General features: G+C 36.6%; 2 protein-coding genes across 4 annotated transcripts in view; one reads left to right on the plus strand and one right to left on the minus strand.

The window, feature by feature from the left end:
• LOC137391756 (tyrosine-protein kinase Src42A-like) overlaps positions 1–3623 on the minus strand; it is a 216268-nt gene extending 212645 nt beyond the window's left edge. For both annotated transcript variants that reach the window (XR_010978164.1, XM_068078291.1), the window contains exons 1-4: positions 2968–3623; positions 2586–2707; positions 1860–2023; positions 198–369 (exon numbers count right to left, since the gene is read on the minus strand). Coding sequence is in view for 1 of the 2 variants with exons in the window: in XM_068078291.1 (XP_067934392.1) it covers positions 198–369; positions 1860–2023; positions 2586–2707; positions 2968–3446 (937 nt within the window). In the remaining variant the exon portion in view is untranslated. The remainder of the gene's footprint in view (positions 1–197; positions 370–1859; positions 2024–2585; positions 2708–2967) is intronic.
• Positions 3624–5566: 1943 nt separating this feature from the next.
• LOC137389530 (epidermal growth factor receptor substrate 15-like 1) overlaps positions 5567–15765 on the plus strand; it is a 43641-nt gene continuing 33442 nt past the window's right edge. The window contains exons 1-11 of one of the 2 annotated variants that reach the window (XM_068075563.1): positions 5567–5581; positions 6644–6688; positions 7061–7150; positions 7602–7756; positions 7882–7929; positions 8292–8375; positions 8627–8728; positions 10025–10261; positions 11168–11191; positions 12529–12683; positions 13907–14072. In XM_068075563.1, the coding sequence (XP_067931664.1) occupies positions 7906–7929; positions 8292–8375; positions 8627–8728; positions 10025–10261; positions 11168–11191; positions 12529–12683; positions 13907–14072 (792 nt within the window). In that variant the 5' untranslated portion in view covers positions 5567–5581; positions 6644–6688; positions 7061–7150; positions 7602–7756; positions 7882–7905. The remainder of the gene's footprint in view (positions 5582–6643; positions 6689–7060; positions 7151–7601; positions 7757–7881; positions 7930–8291; positions 8376–8626; positions 8729–10024; positions 10262–11167; positions 11192–12528; positions 12684–13906; positions 14073–15765) is intronic. The other variant, XM_068075564.1, reaches the window with a different exon arrangement.

The following is a 15765-nucleotide window of genomic DNA, read 5'->3' on the forward strand; positions in this document are numbered from 1 at the left end:
AAGACGAAAATAATAACATCCTTCGCACTATTTGCGAACTATTTATCGGCTAAACTAACAATAAGGTAATTGCAGGACCACCCTTAGTGCCAGGCACTGCGTGAATGCTCTCCAAAACAACAAGCATCAGGTTAGTTTTAACTTAACCCCATAAACACGCTACAGTGCAATCACATTAATATAATAAAAGATCATACCGGGTTTGAGAGTTTTTATGGCTACAGGAGTTGTACTGTTCCACAAGCCTTCCCAGACTTCTCCAAACTGTCCATGCCCGATCTTTTTAATAAGCCGTAAAGTGTACTTTGGTATCTCCCATTGGTCCTGCGTTTTGTAGGACAGGCCTTGCGTCTCAGGCTTGTCTATCAGCTACAAAGAAAAGAGAAAATCAAAGAAAGAACCTTGCCAAATGCACCAACAGACAATCAAACAGACAACACCATATAATAATACTAGAGAAGTGTTATTCATACCGCATACACATAGCGGACAAACACAGTCATAGCTTGGGTCAAATGAAAATAGAGTAAGTTAAGGAAGTAACTAGGTCAGTGACATGGTAAAGATTATCTTAAAAGGCCATCCTGCCAACAGTAGCCATTAAACGAATGCTGGTGGTATCAATTCTTTCCACATAGAAAAGCAAACTTTGCCGCCAACATTGTTCATAATATTCGTCTGAGGGCAAGAGAAGGCCCATCGAACCTGAACTTAAAATTTTCTTGATTGGACTAAAACTCCCCATTGGCAATACAAGTACATAGATAAGCACAAAAAACTCCAAATATCAGGTAATTACATATTATATATTAGTATAAATTTATATTTTTTAGAAACTGTCTATAATGAAAGACAACCGGGCAGCATAGGGTGTTAGTATGCTACAGGATCTTCCATAGAAATGTTGGCGACTATAGTATTATTATTATAGTATTATTACTATAGTATTATTAATGCTTGTCTCCCTACAAAATATCACCATTTTGAAATTTTTAATTTATCATAGCAATTTCAAAAGTTTGGTTTACATTCCTAACTGCCATGTCGTGATGTCTGGCCATTATCACTGCCACTATATGGTAACTAAAACCTTTATTTGTAGCAAAAAACTGGTCGCACCGAGGCGATTGATAACACAGACAGTATTTCTGTTATGCATCCAAACCTCAAATTGCAATCACAACTACGTATGAATTTTTCAACATACAATTTAAGCAAACATCTCGACATAAACTTCTAGTAATTTCCAGCATTTCTCAAAAGATTGCAGTTCTATAGACTGTAGAAGAGAATCGGGTATATAAACACTAGAAATATAGTGTGTGATAGAGTGAGCTGTGTATTGTTATTAATCACTCTATGACTAACTCTATGACTAAACCTATGCTTCTGTTCACGTCTCTGTATTCTATTAATTACTTCATTAACTTAGTGGGGTCACATACATTTTGAGTTTTTATATTTTTTCATGCAGTATTTATATAATTCTTTTTTTAATGTTTTACGTGTGATAACTTGTGGTTACCATTGTTTTTGGGCATTGGAAGCAGTTAAACAGACTACAATGTATTATTATAAAAACATTTATTCCAGCATAAGTAATGACATACTTGATGTGCGAAGTAATGGAACAGATCAATTTTTTATGTCAAGGTTTAACTGTATGCAGCTTTACCGTCATTTGTGCCAATATGTCTGCCAACTGTACAACCAATATAATCTATAGATTATAATAGATTATACAACTGTATGTAGATAGTAGTGCGGCAGGCACTACTCCAACTCTCTATAACTCTCAATAACCATTAGTCCTACAAAGCAAGTTTAATGAGGCATCTCAATAAAAATAAAAAACACACCTGATTGCATGGCTGCCGAAGATTGACACACAACCCGTCAGCGCTACTCTTGTAATGGTCAACTAGTTCAGGTAAAGTTCGAAAGGTGATTCGTCTTGCTATGAAATAGCCTCCCTCATCAAGCTGTCTAATTCTGTAATGCTTCACTGTGTCTCCATCTCGAACTAATATAAAAGCCGAGATCTTAGAATGCAAGGTCCCAGGCATAAACCTTTTCCTTACACATCTCAGCATGTTAAATTTTAAATATATATTCCATAATCATATTTACCACTGTTGTACTTTTACTGTTTAACTTTAACTAAGTTAACTTCTACTTGTTAACAACTGATTAACTGCTGTACTGATTAACAACAAAGCTGGTTAAAAAAATAGTGATGATGTCATAAAACGTTTAAAACTTGCAAAGCTAATAAAGATTGGAGATGGTTTCTTGGAATGGCAATAAGCACGCTCGCTATTTTTCTACCAACTAGCGCATATTTTTTACAGATACCAGCAGGTCATATAATTTGATAACTCATCGACGTGTGCAACTCTAAAATAATCAGGGCTTACTACCAGAAGCCATTTACCTTCTGCTTACTAGAAGACATTTTTGGCAGCATGAAAAAATGCATTATGTCTTCAGCGTGCTGAACTAACACAGAGTAGAAATATCAAACTATAAAAGCAAGAACACGATGAACTTTTTTTATAGTTCACAGATTCATAAGGATGACTAACCCGACAAGGAAAAATCATTCCGACGACTTTCGCTGTCTCGTATTAAATACGATCCATGTTCATTCTCTGGACACAGTAATCGCTTTTCAGCATCACTGCGTTTTATCTTTCCATAATACCAGCTGTAACATAAAATTATCATGTAGCCCTTACCAAAAAAAAAGTTATTCAAGGACAATAATACTAGTATTTTTGTAATAAATGGGCAGATGAAATGTTTCACTCCAACAAGATTTGTCGACTAACTAAGCCATGTGCTTGGCAAAATCCTTGTTTGCATCCCATGTAGTAGCTCTAAGAGTAGTACATCAGACGTATGTCATAACACTATGGGTTAAGCCATAACATTTGTTTGTGAGACAATCAATAACTAGAAACTTACGGTTCGGATTCCAAACTCTTTGATTTCGCAATGTAGTTAGAAGGTATATATCCCTCTTGTCCGGTAACCAGCGATCTCGCAAACCACCAGTCACCCTGAGTGTCATTTAATATCTCCAACTGATTTCCTTTTTTAAAGGATAAGTCTTCATCTGTCCTAGCCTCATAGTCATATAAAGCTATAAAAAGCTTTGAAGGGCTCACTGATGTAACAACTGCCGGAGACATTGGAGCTTGTCTTGACGTTCCCGGTCCATTCAAACGTTGGCTATTGTTGCTACTAGAAGGAGCAAGTCCTTGCCTGCTAGGAGTTATTACGGCAGGAGATTGTGCAGCACCGCCACCTATTCCTCCATTGTTTATATGGCTATGAGCTCCTAGGTTTTGTGAGTGGTGATGACTGCTAGTACTTCCACTTATACTTGAAAATGACGGTTGGTCTCTACGAGATTTTGTCCTTGTACTCGCACGGTTCCCCATGACTTTTGAGAACTAATGAACAAGTTGACTGAGCGAATATACTACCATATTGCCACACTGAAACGGCACTACCAATGAATAATAATAGCTAAATGTACTGTCGCATTGCTAAAATCACATTTCAATTTTTGGTTTCTTCTTCTAGCTTCGCAGATAAAGCACCTGTATTTCCTTTCACACTCGAGTCACACTCAATATTTGTGTTAATCCGCATTGAGTCATAAGGAAAATAGTGCCTCAACATAGAACGCAAACTTGTATGTACTATTAAAGATCTGTATTTTGGGTTATATTTTGTATAAAATATTTTGAAAAAAAGTAATGTGTTTAAATTGTAATGAGTAACATTTTATAATAAAACTTTAAAACAATGCAAAGTTTGACTGCAAAACCAACTTTGTTCCGCATTTCTAGACCTATTAAAATAAAAGCAAAATTTAGCTCGGACCAGTCATGGCGATAGTTACTTCCGCTGAACAAGTAGGTATTTGCAGAGCTCCAAATTAATTTGCGATCTGCGGTTGCAGTCAATTGTGGTTGGTGACAAACCCCTAAAATGTTGAGAATTTCATTATGCAAAAGTTTTAGAAAGTTATCACCTAAATTTATTTCTATACCTCCGTTGTGAGGGCATCATATAAAAACTATTAAATCCACCTCCTTCCTACAGTAAAGAGTAAATAGCAGAGAGTAATTACTATCTAATTATTTCTTATAGTACAGATACAATTTGACTTTTGTTCAATGAAGCATCATTTCGTTTGCAATTGCAGTAATCACCATATGGAAAACTGGTAGCTTTATCGACTCACTAATCTAAAATTTTATAGCGATTGACATGCATGCTATTATCTCGCGTGTACAAGTTGTTAAGTAACGCAACACTTAACACGTCATATTTGGCTTTGTAAGTAGTGAATTTGTTTTAAAAATATTAATTTATTTAAGCTGAAAGATTAGGTGTAGTCATAAAAAACTGGCTTGTTGTAATTCCGGATTTGGGGCCTGGACAGACCTGCCAACCCAAGAGTGGGGCAATGCGTGAGATTTGGTTGTGGGGCAATTGATGTATCAATGATAGTATATATAAAATTGTGGAAAATGGGGCAAAAATCTCACGCATTTTCATTTTTTCTTTGGGGTGATTGCGTGAGTCTCACGCCCAATGAGTGGGAGTTGGCAGGTATGGGCCTGGACATCTGACATCAAATTCAATTTTAAAAGTGCATGTTGTTTGATTGATAATAACGGTGTATAAATATCTGTCACCTTTTATTTAGTCTTTACTAACCAAAATAAAATTATCTAAGTATTTGTTTATTTATTTGCAAAGAAATATCAATCTAAGCAGTCTCAAATAACTGGCCTAATTGCCGGCTTGAAGATTTGCTTTTTGAACAGTGTCAGCTCACAAAAAGCTTATAAGTATATTTGCAAAAAAGCATTTGATGCATTTTCTGTAACTGTCTCTGTAGCTAACTTGTAGGTGCTCCAGTTTATATTTATTTGGAATAATTAGTTAACATTCTTTTACTGAACCAGTTACAATGTTTCAATAGTATTCTGAATTATACATTCATTGTTAGTGTAAAATAATAGTTTTAATATTATAAGTCATTCATCGATCTGAGCAATAATATCAATTATTATTACTACTCATTGTTACGTGGCAGCTTTATTGTTTAGATGAGACAGTTATTTCCAAGCTTGCATTCTCATAAAAGCTTTTTGCTTCTCTACCATTGTGCAGCTGTGTGCAAGCATATTTGACTATCTTTTTGAGCGAATCGTTGTATAGCTGGCTTTAAAATGCATTACAATAACATTTGTGCATTCATTTGCTGTGATCGTGAAAAGAATAATGCTTGAGGTAAACATATTCAAATTATTTTCTGCTGCTAAAAACATTAAAAAAATGTTGTCAGTAGTTTTGCATCCGCTGTTTTATATTAGCATTATATAAACAATTTATTAGCATTTTATGCAAAAAAGCCTCAATTGAAAAAATTTCAGATGGCAACATGTCCCAAAATAAAACTATACATCAGGAATTATTGTCCAATATTCAGTTGGCAGCCTCTGCAACTGTTAGATTTGCCGGAGGCTTGGGTTGATTAGTGACAATTACGGCAAAGGTATAACATTGTTATTATATTATAATTACTGCACACTTGTAACATTTAACAATCATTCATTAAATAATTCGTTAATAAAGCTTATTGTACATCTGGTCTATAGAAACTCATTTTGCTTACAGAATCTAGTTTACACGATGACTCTTTCCATTATGCTAAATACTGAGTTCCGAGTTGTGTTGATTTCGACTGTGTTTGAAATGATGTGACAGCTAAATTCAAAGCCCTTTAAGCTCGGCACGCTCCTTACGCTGCTTCTTACGTTTGCTTTGCTATAATGTTCTTTTTTCGCTATCAGCTTATCTGTTTTCCAACAGGTTTCGCAACAATTATATGGTAATAATTTTGTATTGCCATCAGATCTGGTTTGTTAAAAGAAGTTACATTTCTATTTATTTAAATAGACATTCCTTATTAAAATAGTAGATGGTATTTAGACGGCATAAAATCAACATCACTGTTGGTATATTATAAAGATTATGTAAATCACCTTCATCATGATTTGTGATGGTGATTTTATAATAATTGTGTTGATCGTTATGATAATTATGATAACTGTTAAATTCTTAGCATGTTATAATGATAAAGAAAAGTATATCTCCTGCATTTTATTCCTGATTATAGAATGCCCATTGCTTTTCAAGGAGTTAGATCTTTCAGTTTTTTTTTTACATTGGACGAATGTGTCTGCTTGTTGCTATAATTTTATTTTCCTATATGGCAACTAATTACTCAAGGACAATGGTTATACCTATGTTAAACAACCACCATTTGTTATTATACTAAAAACCAGAGCGGAATGATCATATTGTCCGGAACAGCAGTTTTTAACCTTTTAACCTTTGCCTCACTGATCCCTCCGATTTGATCAAACAGTGCGAAATTTGGTGAATATGGTCAGTTTAGTTCTTGTCCCGGTATAAAATAATTTTAGTCGTGATTGATTTGATAAATGTGCATATATGGCGATTGCGGGGTTCAGTACCATCAACAAGGCTTTGATCTGCTCCTTTGGAAAATTGTTATCTTGTCATTCTGAATGCTGCCTGTGTATTCTTTCAGCTTGCTGGGCCCCATTTAGCAACGTATGAAGAGTACTGGAAAGTGGTGAGCCTTATTTTTTTTCCATCATCGAGAGTAGAATGTAGTCTTTATCATGATCCGGCATCAGACAGCGTATCTAAACAAGCATCTTTAATACAGATTTTGCATTTTAGTTTCTGTATATGAACAGGTAAGGCGTACACTTCCGCAATTCAGCTCGCTTGACAAATTTTAGTAACATTTTTAACGGCTAACAACTTGTTTGTGCTGTGTGTTTCTTGAGTTTGAAAATTGCATAACGTTTCTATTCGCTCGCTTTAGTTTTGTACCACCTTTGAGTAGAAGTTGATGAGAATTACTATTCCAAGGCAGCTATTTCAGTCGAGATGCATGCCATGTTTTTACAATTTAACATTTATAGTTTTTTTTACCCAGGCTGATGTTAAGAACTTAGGCACGATATCTGCTGGAGATGCGGCAAGCTTTCTTAAGAAGTCTTCATTGAGTGATATTATATTATCTAAGGTATGCCTTGATCTCACTTTCCTTACACATGTGGTTTTAATTTTGGGGTTTTTGTTGTAGCGCAGTGCAGTATTGTAAGGTTTGGTCACATGATATATCAGCCCCGATAGTCTTGGTTCATGAAATATTATTCTCACAGCAATGGCTTTTGTAAAATGAGAATATCTTTGTCACTAATATGATACTGAGTTACAAACCTTAGGCTTGTCTCCGTGTTTGGGGTGCATGGCATATCAAACTGTTTGCTCAATAAGCAGTAGCTGAGCTCATCACTTAATTTAATATAATTCTATTTTATATGTTTTTACAAAATTGTTTTAGTTTTCAAAGTTTAGAATCATTGTTTTGATAATTTTATCATAAATATCTTATCCTTTAGTTGTATAATTTGCCATTTCATCAGCATTCTCCGTTAGGTTGCCACCCCTCTAGTATGACTGGCTATTATCAGTATCGATGTAGATATGGGAGTTGTCAGACACCGGCGCTAAAGGATATCTTGACAAACAGGGCTTCTTCTGTGCTTTGAAGCTTATAGCCTTGGTACAAGGAGGACAGGAAGCGTCTTTAGGAAACTTGGCTAGCTCTACAGGCGCACCAAATTTAGTATGTAACCTTTACTTTTGTTTTAACAACACTCCGTGATTTCCCGAAGCCACATTTGTATAACACTTTATTTTCTCAAGAAAATCGTGATTGGAATTGGCAGTAATTACTGTTTGTCGTTGCAGGGATCCATAAACACTCAATCCAGCATGACTACTGGCTGGCGGGTTTCTGTGAGTACTAAGATCCACATTTTATCATCATATATGGATAATCATACACCTATATTGATAGTAGTTGGGCTTCAAAACTTATTTCTTCTAGGTTACTATTTAGGAGATTTATTCACGTTCTTTATGGCTTGTGTGTTGCTATCACGAATTATGCAATTCAATTGTTAATCATATGCAGAGACTAGCATGACCTCTCAATAATCAAAGGTCGCATTGGATAAGCTTCATGCTAAAGTGTGGAATAATAATCATAATGCGCACATGTAAACATATAGGCTCGGCAGTATTTTGTTTAAATCATTAAATTGTCAGATGATGTTATAATTTTAGAGGGTTGGAAAATTAGTTGCTATTTGTTTTAGAGCCACGAAAAACTAAAATACGATGGGATTTTTCAAAGTTTACAGCCAGTCAGTGGAAAGCTTCCTGGAGACAAAGTCAAACCGGTTGGTTAACGATAACATTGGTTCGGTCTTTCCTTGATTGCTATTTGTAAATGTCTATTCACGTTTCCAAAGCAATTGATAGCTTAGATTTGTAGACACATTCTAATAACCATTAATGAATGTCAAATACACTTGTTTGTATCATAGAGACTTTCCAAACTTGGACATAACTGAAGTAAAACATGCTTTAATATATGCGTAGCATAGACTTTGATATATGCGTAGCATAGACTTTCTATATCATCCACTAGGTGCTAGTTAACTCAGGTCTTCCGCGTGATGTCCTTGGAAAGATTTGGGAGTTGTCTGATCATGATAAGGATGGACAATTTGATGCTGAAGAGTTCGCTGTGGTAAGTTTTCAAATACTGGCTAGCTCTGGTGGTTTGTAGCTTTTTGGACATCAGTCTCTCACTAGTTTGAACTCAATCTATTGGTTGGTAGTTCTATCATAGTTTTATAGCTCTATGATAGCTCCTGAGGAACATCTGAAACTAATGATCAGCAAGACCGTATATTCTAGAATTTTTGGAATACAATATATGATTGTGATGGTATGTAGCTCTATAGTGAACTGAACACTATAGAGCTATATGTCTATGAACTCTATAGTCATGCTGAAGAGTGAGTTACTCTCTCGAAGTGCAGTTGAGAAATTATGTAGAACCTCCGAAGCATTAAAATCGTATTAGTCATCGATTGACAAACAAGTTTTCTTTTTACTTTTTTACTTCATTTCTGTAGTTGATTGATCTTCAATACTATAATAAGAGCAGTGTCTGTCTGTCTGTCTGTCTGTCTGTCCGAAGCCGTTCTAGGAGCGTTAAAATGAGTTCTTTCATACGGGAATCGAACCAGAGGTGTCAGATTCATAGGCGATCACAGCACAACACTGCTTAGTGAGCAGTTTATAAGCCACCCTATCGTATCTGTACTTAAACGAAAGGAAACGATCATCTGCATGCGTTTATTCAATAAAAATATGCTAACAGCCCATCCTGAGCGTAGTTGCGCTTTGTAAAAGCTTTTATTTTTTTATCGCGATTCATTGTTATCAATGACCAGTCGTGCTGAACACATTAATTTCACTACTTCTAGATCTATGGACTTCAAGTGGCTTTTATCAAACAATAGTACTACTGAGAGTTATTCATATTTTATCATTAATAATAATAATGTCGTAAACTGTAATAATATTGATAAATTGTTCGATTTGAACATGCTCACAATTTTTTGCGACAATTTTTTGGCCGAAAAAGTGTTCGTTTTTATTCTGCAATGCATTTGTGGTATAACATAGCTTCAGCTGATGTACAACTTTATGATGATAAATTTTGCATTAAGATATTTTTTATAGACCGAGTGATTCAAAAGTTATGACGATTTATATGCGCCCCTGTCAAACGTTAGGTTTTACCGAAAACATAATTATGTCTCGGTAAAGAAATAGATTTGGTGACGAAAGAGTTAATTATGAGCATACCGATTACTCATGACAATCTCTCATGGTGCAGTGGACTGCTGAACGTACTAGTATATGATAAATTACTTTTGTTTTGTTCCATTAGCATTTCTATCGCTTAAACTTCCAGTGATTGTCCAAAAGGTGGTGTTTTGTTCAACTGATGCCTTCTTTTCTCTGTGCCTAGGCTATGCACCTTGTCTATCAGAGTATGGAGAAGAAGCCACTACCCGCCGCTATTCCAGCAGATTTAATTCCTCCGAGTCACAGGACAGTCATGCCTCACACACCTTTAGGGGGCGTGCAAGTTTTGCCCCCATTGCCAACATTAAATACTGGAAGCTCCATTTCTAGTGAGCATTCGTCAGTCGCTGCCGTGGCAGCTACTTGGAGTCCGTCTCATCCAGCTGTGAAACCAACAGCTGTGAGTGCTATGAGCTGGCCTCGTGTATGCGCATGCACTTAGCAAACTAATAAATTTGACCTATTTTCTGGTCTTAGCTGTAACATCGTTTTATGTCCATCAAATGTTCAGTGAAGTAACAATTTGTGCTTTTGTTTTTCGATAAGTTATTCTTCTGGAAGCACAACTCCAGTATTCCTAATCTTAATACTTTTCTCTCGTCATATACATCCTATTACTCTGGTCTTGACGGTATTTCATAGTTAACCTTTCACAGTTCGTTATTTAACCGATCCGCTATCACCACATGTGTTTAGCCAATCGGTATGTCAGGGGCTAGCGAAGGTGATATTTCCTGTTGTCTCAACATTGAAATAGCACAGGCTTTGTTTTCCTTTTGTTTGTAATTTCCTTCTAGTCAAGCAATGCATAAATTGATAACTTAAACTTAGCAACCTTGACAAGCTGTTTAGCAGCACGCAGCCGATCAACCTTCTTGCATAGTTCGGTAGAAACATGGTATGTGTCCAGTAGGTTGTCTAATACCTGCATGCGCTTGGTAGACTATATAACGCTTGTCTGCGTGTACCTTTGTAGAATATCTATTGCATGGCTACATGTACCTTCGTAGAATACCTATTGCATGGCTAGATGTACTTTCGTAGAATATCTATTGCATGGCTAGATGTACTTTCGTAGAATATCTATTGCATGGCTACACGTACCTTCGTAGAATATCTATTGCATGGCTACATGTACCTTGGTAGAATATATATTGCATGGCTACATGTACCTTGGTAGAATCTCTATTGCATGGCTACATGTACCTTGGCAGAATATCTGTTACATGGCTACATGTACCTTCGTAGAATATCCATTCCTTGGCTACATGCACAGTTAATCTAAAGCATGTTCTATGCTTTCTAGCAAAGTCAAGACACAGCCGATGAGGTAACATCACTGCTTCCAGTATCATTGCTCTGTCTTGATTTTTATTACACATCGACTGCTATACTTGTCATACTGTTTATGTCTGTGGCCATTATCCTCTCATACACTTCCGAGCTAACATAGTCCTCTGGCTTCTCTAGTTCGCTTACTGATTCTCCGCTGTGTGTGCTTTAGCTCATTGGTTGGCGAAGCATAAGTTGTATTTTCTGCAGAATTAAAGATCAGCTTGGACATAATTTCAGTAGATTTTATCAGAAAGTATCAGTATTTTTACTATCATTTGTATTGTTTTTGGTGTTTGATGTGATCTGACAGCCAGGATGTTTAAAGATTAATATCAACAAAACTTGATCATGGTTAAAACGCTTGAATCAAACGAAAGTGCGATTATGACGTCATGTCTATAGTTGCGCAGAATGACAGAATAGTGAACAGAATAGAACTACAACTCAGCATATCGGCAATAGCCGATATCAACTAGTGACGTCATCTTTTTCTGGGTGTTTTAATCGCACTTGTTCAGTTGATTAATCGCACTTGTTCAGTTGATTAATCGCACTTGTTCAGTTGATTAATCGCACTTGTTCAGTTGATTAATCGCACTTGTTCAGTTGATTAATCGCACTTGTTCATTTAATTAATCGCACTTGTTCAATTGATTAATCGCACTTGTTCAGTGAATTAATCGCACTTGTTCAGTTGATTAATCGCACTTGTTCAGTTGATTAATCGCACTTGTTCAGTTGATTAATCGCACTTGTTCAGTTGATTAATCGCACTTGTTCAGTTGATTAATCGCACTTGTTCAGTTGATTAATCGCACTTGTTCATTTAATTAATCGCACTTGTTCAATTGATTAATCGCACTTGTTCAGTGAATTAATCGCACTTGTTCAGTTGATTAATCGCACTTGTTCAGTTGATTAATCGCACTTGTTCAGTTGATTAATCGCACTTGTTCAGTTGAGTAATCGCACTTGTTCAGTTGATTTTAATCATAAAAAATTTTGACAGTCAGATCACTTCAAACATCAAAAACAATTACAAATGATAGAAAAACGCTGATACTTTCTGATAAAATCTATTGAAGGTTTGTGTAAGTTCATTGTTACTAGTGGTATTGTTGATTGGTGTGTCTGTATTGCGAATATTGCTGATTGCCGTGTCTGTATTGCGAATATTGTTGATTGGTGTGTCTGTATTGCGAATATTGTTGATTGGCGTGTCTGTATTGCGAATATTGTTGATTGGTGTGTCTGTATTGCGAATATTGTTTCGTCTGCGTAAATGCCCAAGTTCACAGACCCTCCGGTAATATAAGGTCTTTGGTTTGGCAGGTTGCTTGTTGGATAATATCGCCACAGTTCCAAATGACTTCTGATCAGAGGTTTACTATGCTTGACGCTGACAAGGATGGTCTTGTCAATGGTGCTGAGATACGAGATGTCCTGTTGCAAAGTGGGCTTGACCAACAGACTCTTGCTTCCATATGGTATGTGCTAGTACATGGTATTCTATGGCAAGCACTTTTCTAATGTTTGTAAAAGTGTATGGCATTATGTAACACGTACTTGCTTCTAAATGGTCTTTACTAGTATGTGGTATTCTCTAGGGCATGTTTGTTTACAAATTATCTGTTCTAGGACTTGGTTCTAGTTTTTGATTCTGGTTCTGGTTTCAGTCTGTGGCATGTGTTTAGTTCCATCTAGTCTGTCCTAGTGCATGACATACCGTAGTATGTGCCTGCTTCCATCTAGTCTCTACTAGTGCATGACATTCTATAGCATTTGCTTGCTTCCATATAGTCTGTGTTAGTGCATGACATTCTATAGCATGTGCTTGCTTCCATATAGTCTGTGCTAGTGCATAAAATTCTATAGCATGTGTTTACTTCTATCTAGTCTGTGCTAGTGCATGACATTCTATTGCATGTGCTTGCTTCCAAATGGTCTGTACTAGTGCATGACATTCTATAGCATGTGCTTGCTTTTATCTAGTCTGTGCTAGTGCATGACATTCTATTGCATATGCTTGCTTCCAAACGGTCTGTACTAGTGCATGACATCCTATAGCATGTGCTTGCTTTTATCTAGTCTGTGCTAGTGCATGACATTCTATTGCATATGCTTGCTTCCAAATGGTCTGTACTAGTGCATGACATCCTATAGCATGTGCTTGCTTTTATCTAGTCTGTGCTAGTGCATGACATTCTATTGCATATGCTTGCTTCCAAATGGTCTGTACTAGTGCATGACATCCTATAGCATGTGCTTGCTTTTATCTAGTCTGTGCTAGTGCATGACATTCTATTGCATATGCTTGCTTCTATGCCACGAATGTCATGCACTAGTCTGGACTACTGGATGACATTCTATTGCATATGCTTGCTTTTATCTAGTCTGTACTAGTGCATGACATTCTATAGATTCCTATTCAGTCGTATTTATGCAAGGGCCATGAGCAATGTTTATCTATCCCACCTACAAGCATGTGAAAAGGAGCAGATGATGAGATTGGATAGTGAGTGTAAGCTAAGGATAGTAAGTGGCTCGTACTTTAGCCTGAGTTCCCACTGTCTTAGGGCCCATGGATAAATATCTAGCACAAATCTAGAGTGAGTTGTGCTACTAACTACTAGATCATGAAAATTAGAATTGCCAGTAGCCATATTTGTCTGTCAGATTTAGTTTTAGTTTATCGGTAATTATTTTTCAGGTCTTTATGTGACATCAAAAGTAATGGTTTTCTGAACAGAGAGCAGTTTGCCTTAGCTCAATATCTTATAGAAGATAAGGTAGCGAGAGGAAGGGATCCTCCCGCTTCACTTTCCCATGATATGATACCACCAAGCTTAAGGGGTCTCTCCGATGCATCATCTAGCGTGAGTCTTGCCGATCTTATCTATTGGTTTACTGTCTCGCCCATATTGCAATTTATTACCCCTTTGTAGTTGTCAGTGCTCTTTGGTTTTGTCTAATATTTTCATTTAACGATGGATCGCTCTCTATAATAATGGTGAGACTATAGGCGGTTCACAATGTATCGTCGTATGTCAGGATTATTCGTAGACTGTGTGCACCGTAGACCGATGACATCGCTGAGGCAATCTAGATATCTCAGGAAACATCGCACCAGTCAAACTTTCCCATATTTCTACGTGCCTTCACCACAGTTGGTGTAATATACCCCACTTCAGCGGTGGTTGATCTATATTTTCGTTCAGGATAGTTACTGCAAGACTAGTAGGACTATTCCTTGTTTCGACTATCGAATTATGTAATTAAAACGCTATGCCTTGGACTATGACTGATGTAGTGAGAGTAGATGATCGTACAACTACAATGCAGTGTGTACCAGCTTTATTCAGCAGAGAAAGTGTTTGAATTGACTAGGGCTTCATTGTTGAGCAATGCATTCATCTCACATTTTTGTTCTTTTTATATATTCGACAGACGGTAATCGTGGTTTTTCATTGTTTGATTTTTTTGTCTGACTGGATAAAGTCAAAGGAAAAACTGACTGTAAATTATTTGAATGTTGTCAGACATAATATCTTTATATTTTTGTTCTTAGCATAACATGTGTACGTTATATTGCAATTCGCAGCTGTGTGCAGTCAGACTGGTAACTTACATAATAGTAGTTGCTCGCAATTGCTGTTGGTTCTGACATTGCACAAGTCATGCCAGTGGTTGTTAAGTTGTGTTGACACCTTTGATAAATGGCTCATCAAATGATATTCATATAGCATAACCAGAAACCAGCCTTGTAAGTCATGTCATGTTTAGGCGCAGGCTAGTTTCCTATGCTTACAAAAACAAAAGGTTAGTGCGGCTCATATTGTTTCAACATCGCAGTGAATTTAATTACGTTGAGCAGCTAAGACGATTGATCTAATACTAGGTCAGTTTGCGAAAAATCATTGGGTTGCGATATCAGAATAGTGTTTGATGTGGATAAACATGCCAGACTTCTACAGGAACCATTGTTTTTTCTCCTAGTGTCCTTCTGTGGGAAAACAACTCCAAGGCATGAAAAACTTTCATGATGAATAGTACATTATGTACATGTATGGTTGCATTACATGTATAATAGCGCTATATAAAGAGACCACCCATAGAGTGTTTAACTGCTACTGCTTGTAGCGTTTATCCTTCCTCGCTCTCCACATCTTTACACCAATTACAAACACAAACAAGACACTGACTATAACTGATATAAAGTAGATAAACTCCGGCAGATTCCTTATCGGATTGGAATTGTCAGTGACTACTCGAAACACACCCACCAGCCATGAGTCCTGCCAACAGCTGTAATAAAGTAACAATAGTTAGGTAAGGTCAGCCAAGGTCAGCCTAGGAGGACTGATCGAGTATTAGCGAGACCTCTGGGCAGGAAGGCTGAGAAATTGTAGCAAAACGTGTAACGGAGTTAATTGTTTACTGAGTTCCATACAGCGATAACGTAGCGATAGCCTATGCATGTCATGCATATTGTTCATAATATGCATGAGTATTGGGGAGCTGGTGGCTCCGGAAAGTCTATAAAAGGACATTGTTATTTGATATATTTTA

Source organism: Watersipora subatra, chromosome 3 (assembly GCF_963576615.1).
Source record: "Watersipora subatra chromosome 3, tzWatSuba1.1, whole genome shotgun sequence".
Lineage (NCBI taxonomy): Eukaryota > Metazoa > Bryozoa > Gymnolaemata > Cheilostomatida > Watersiporidae > Watersipora > Watersipora subatra.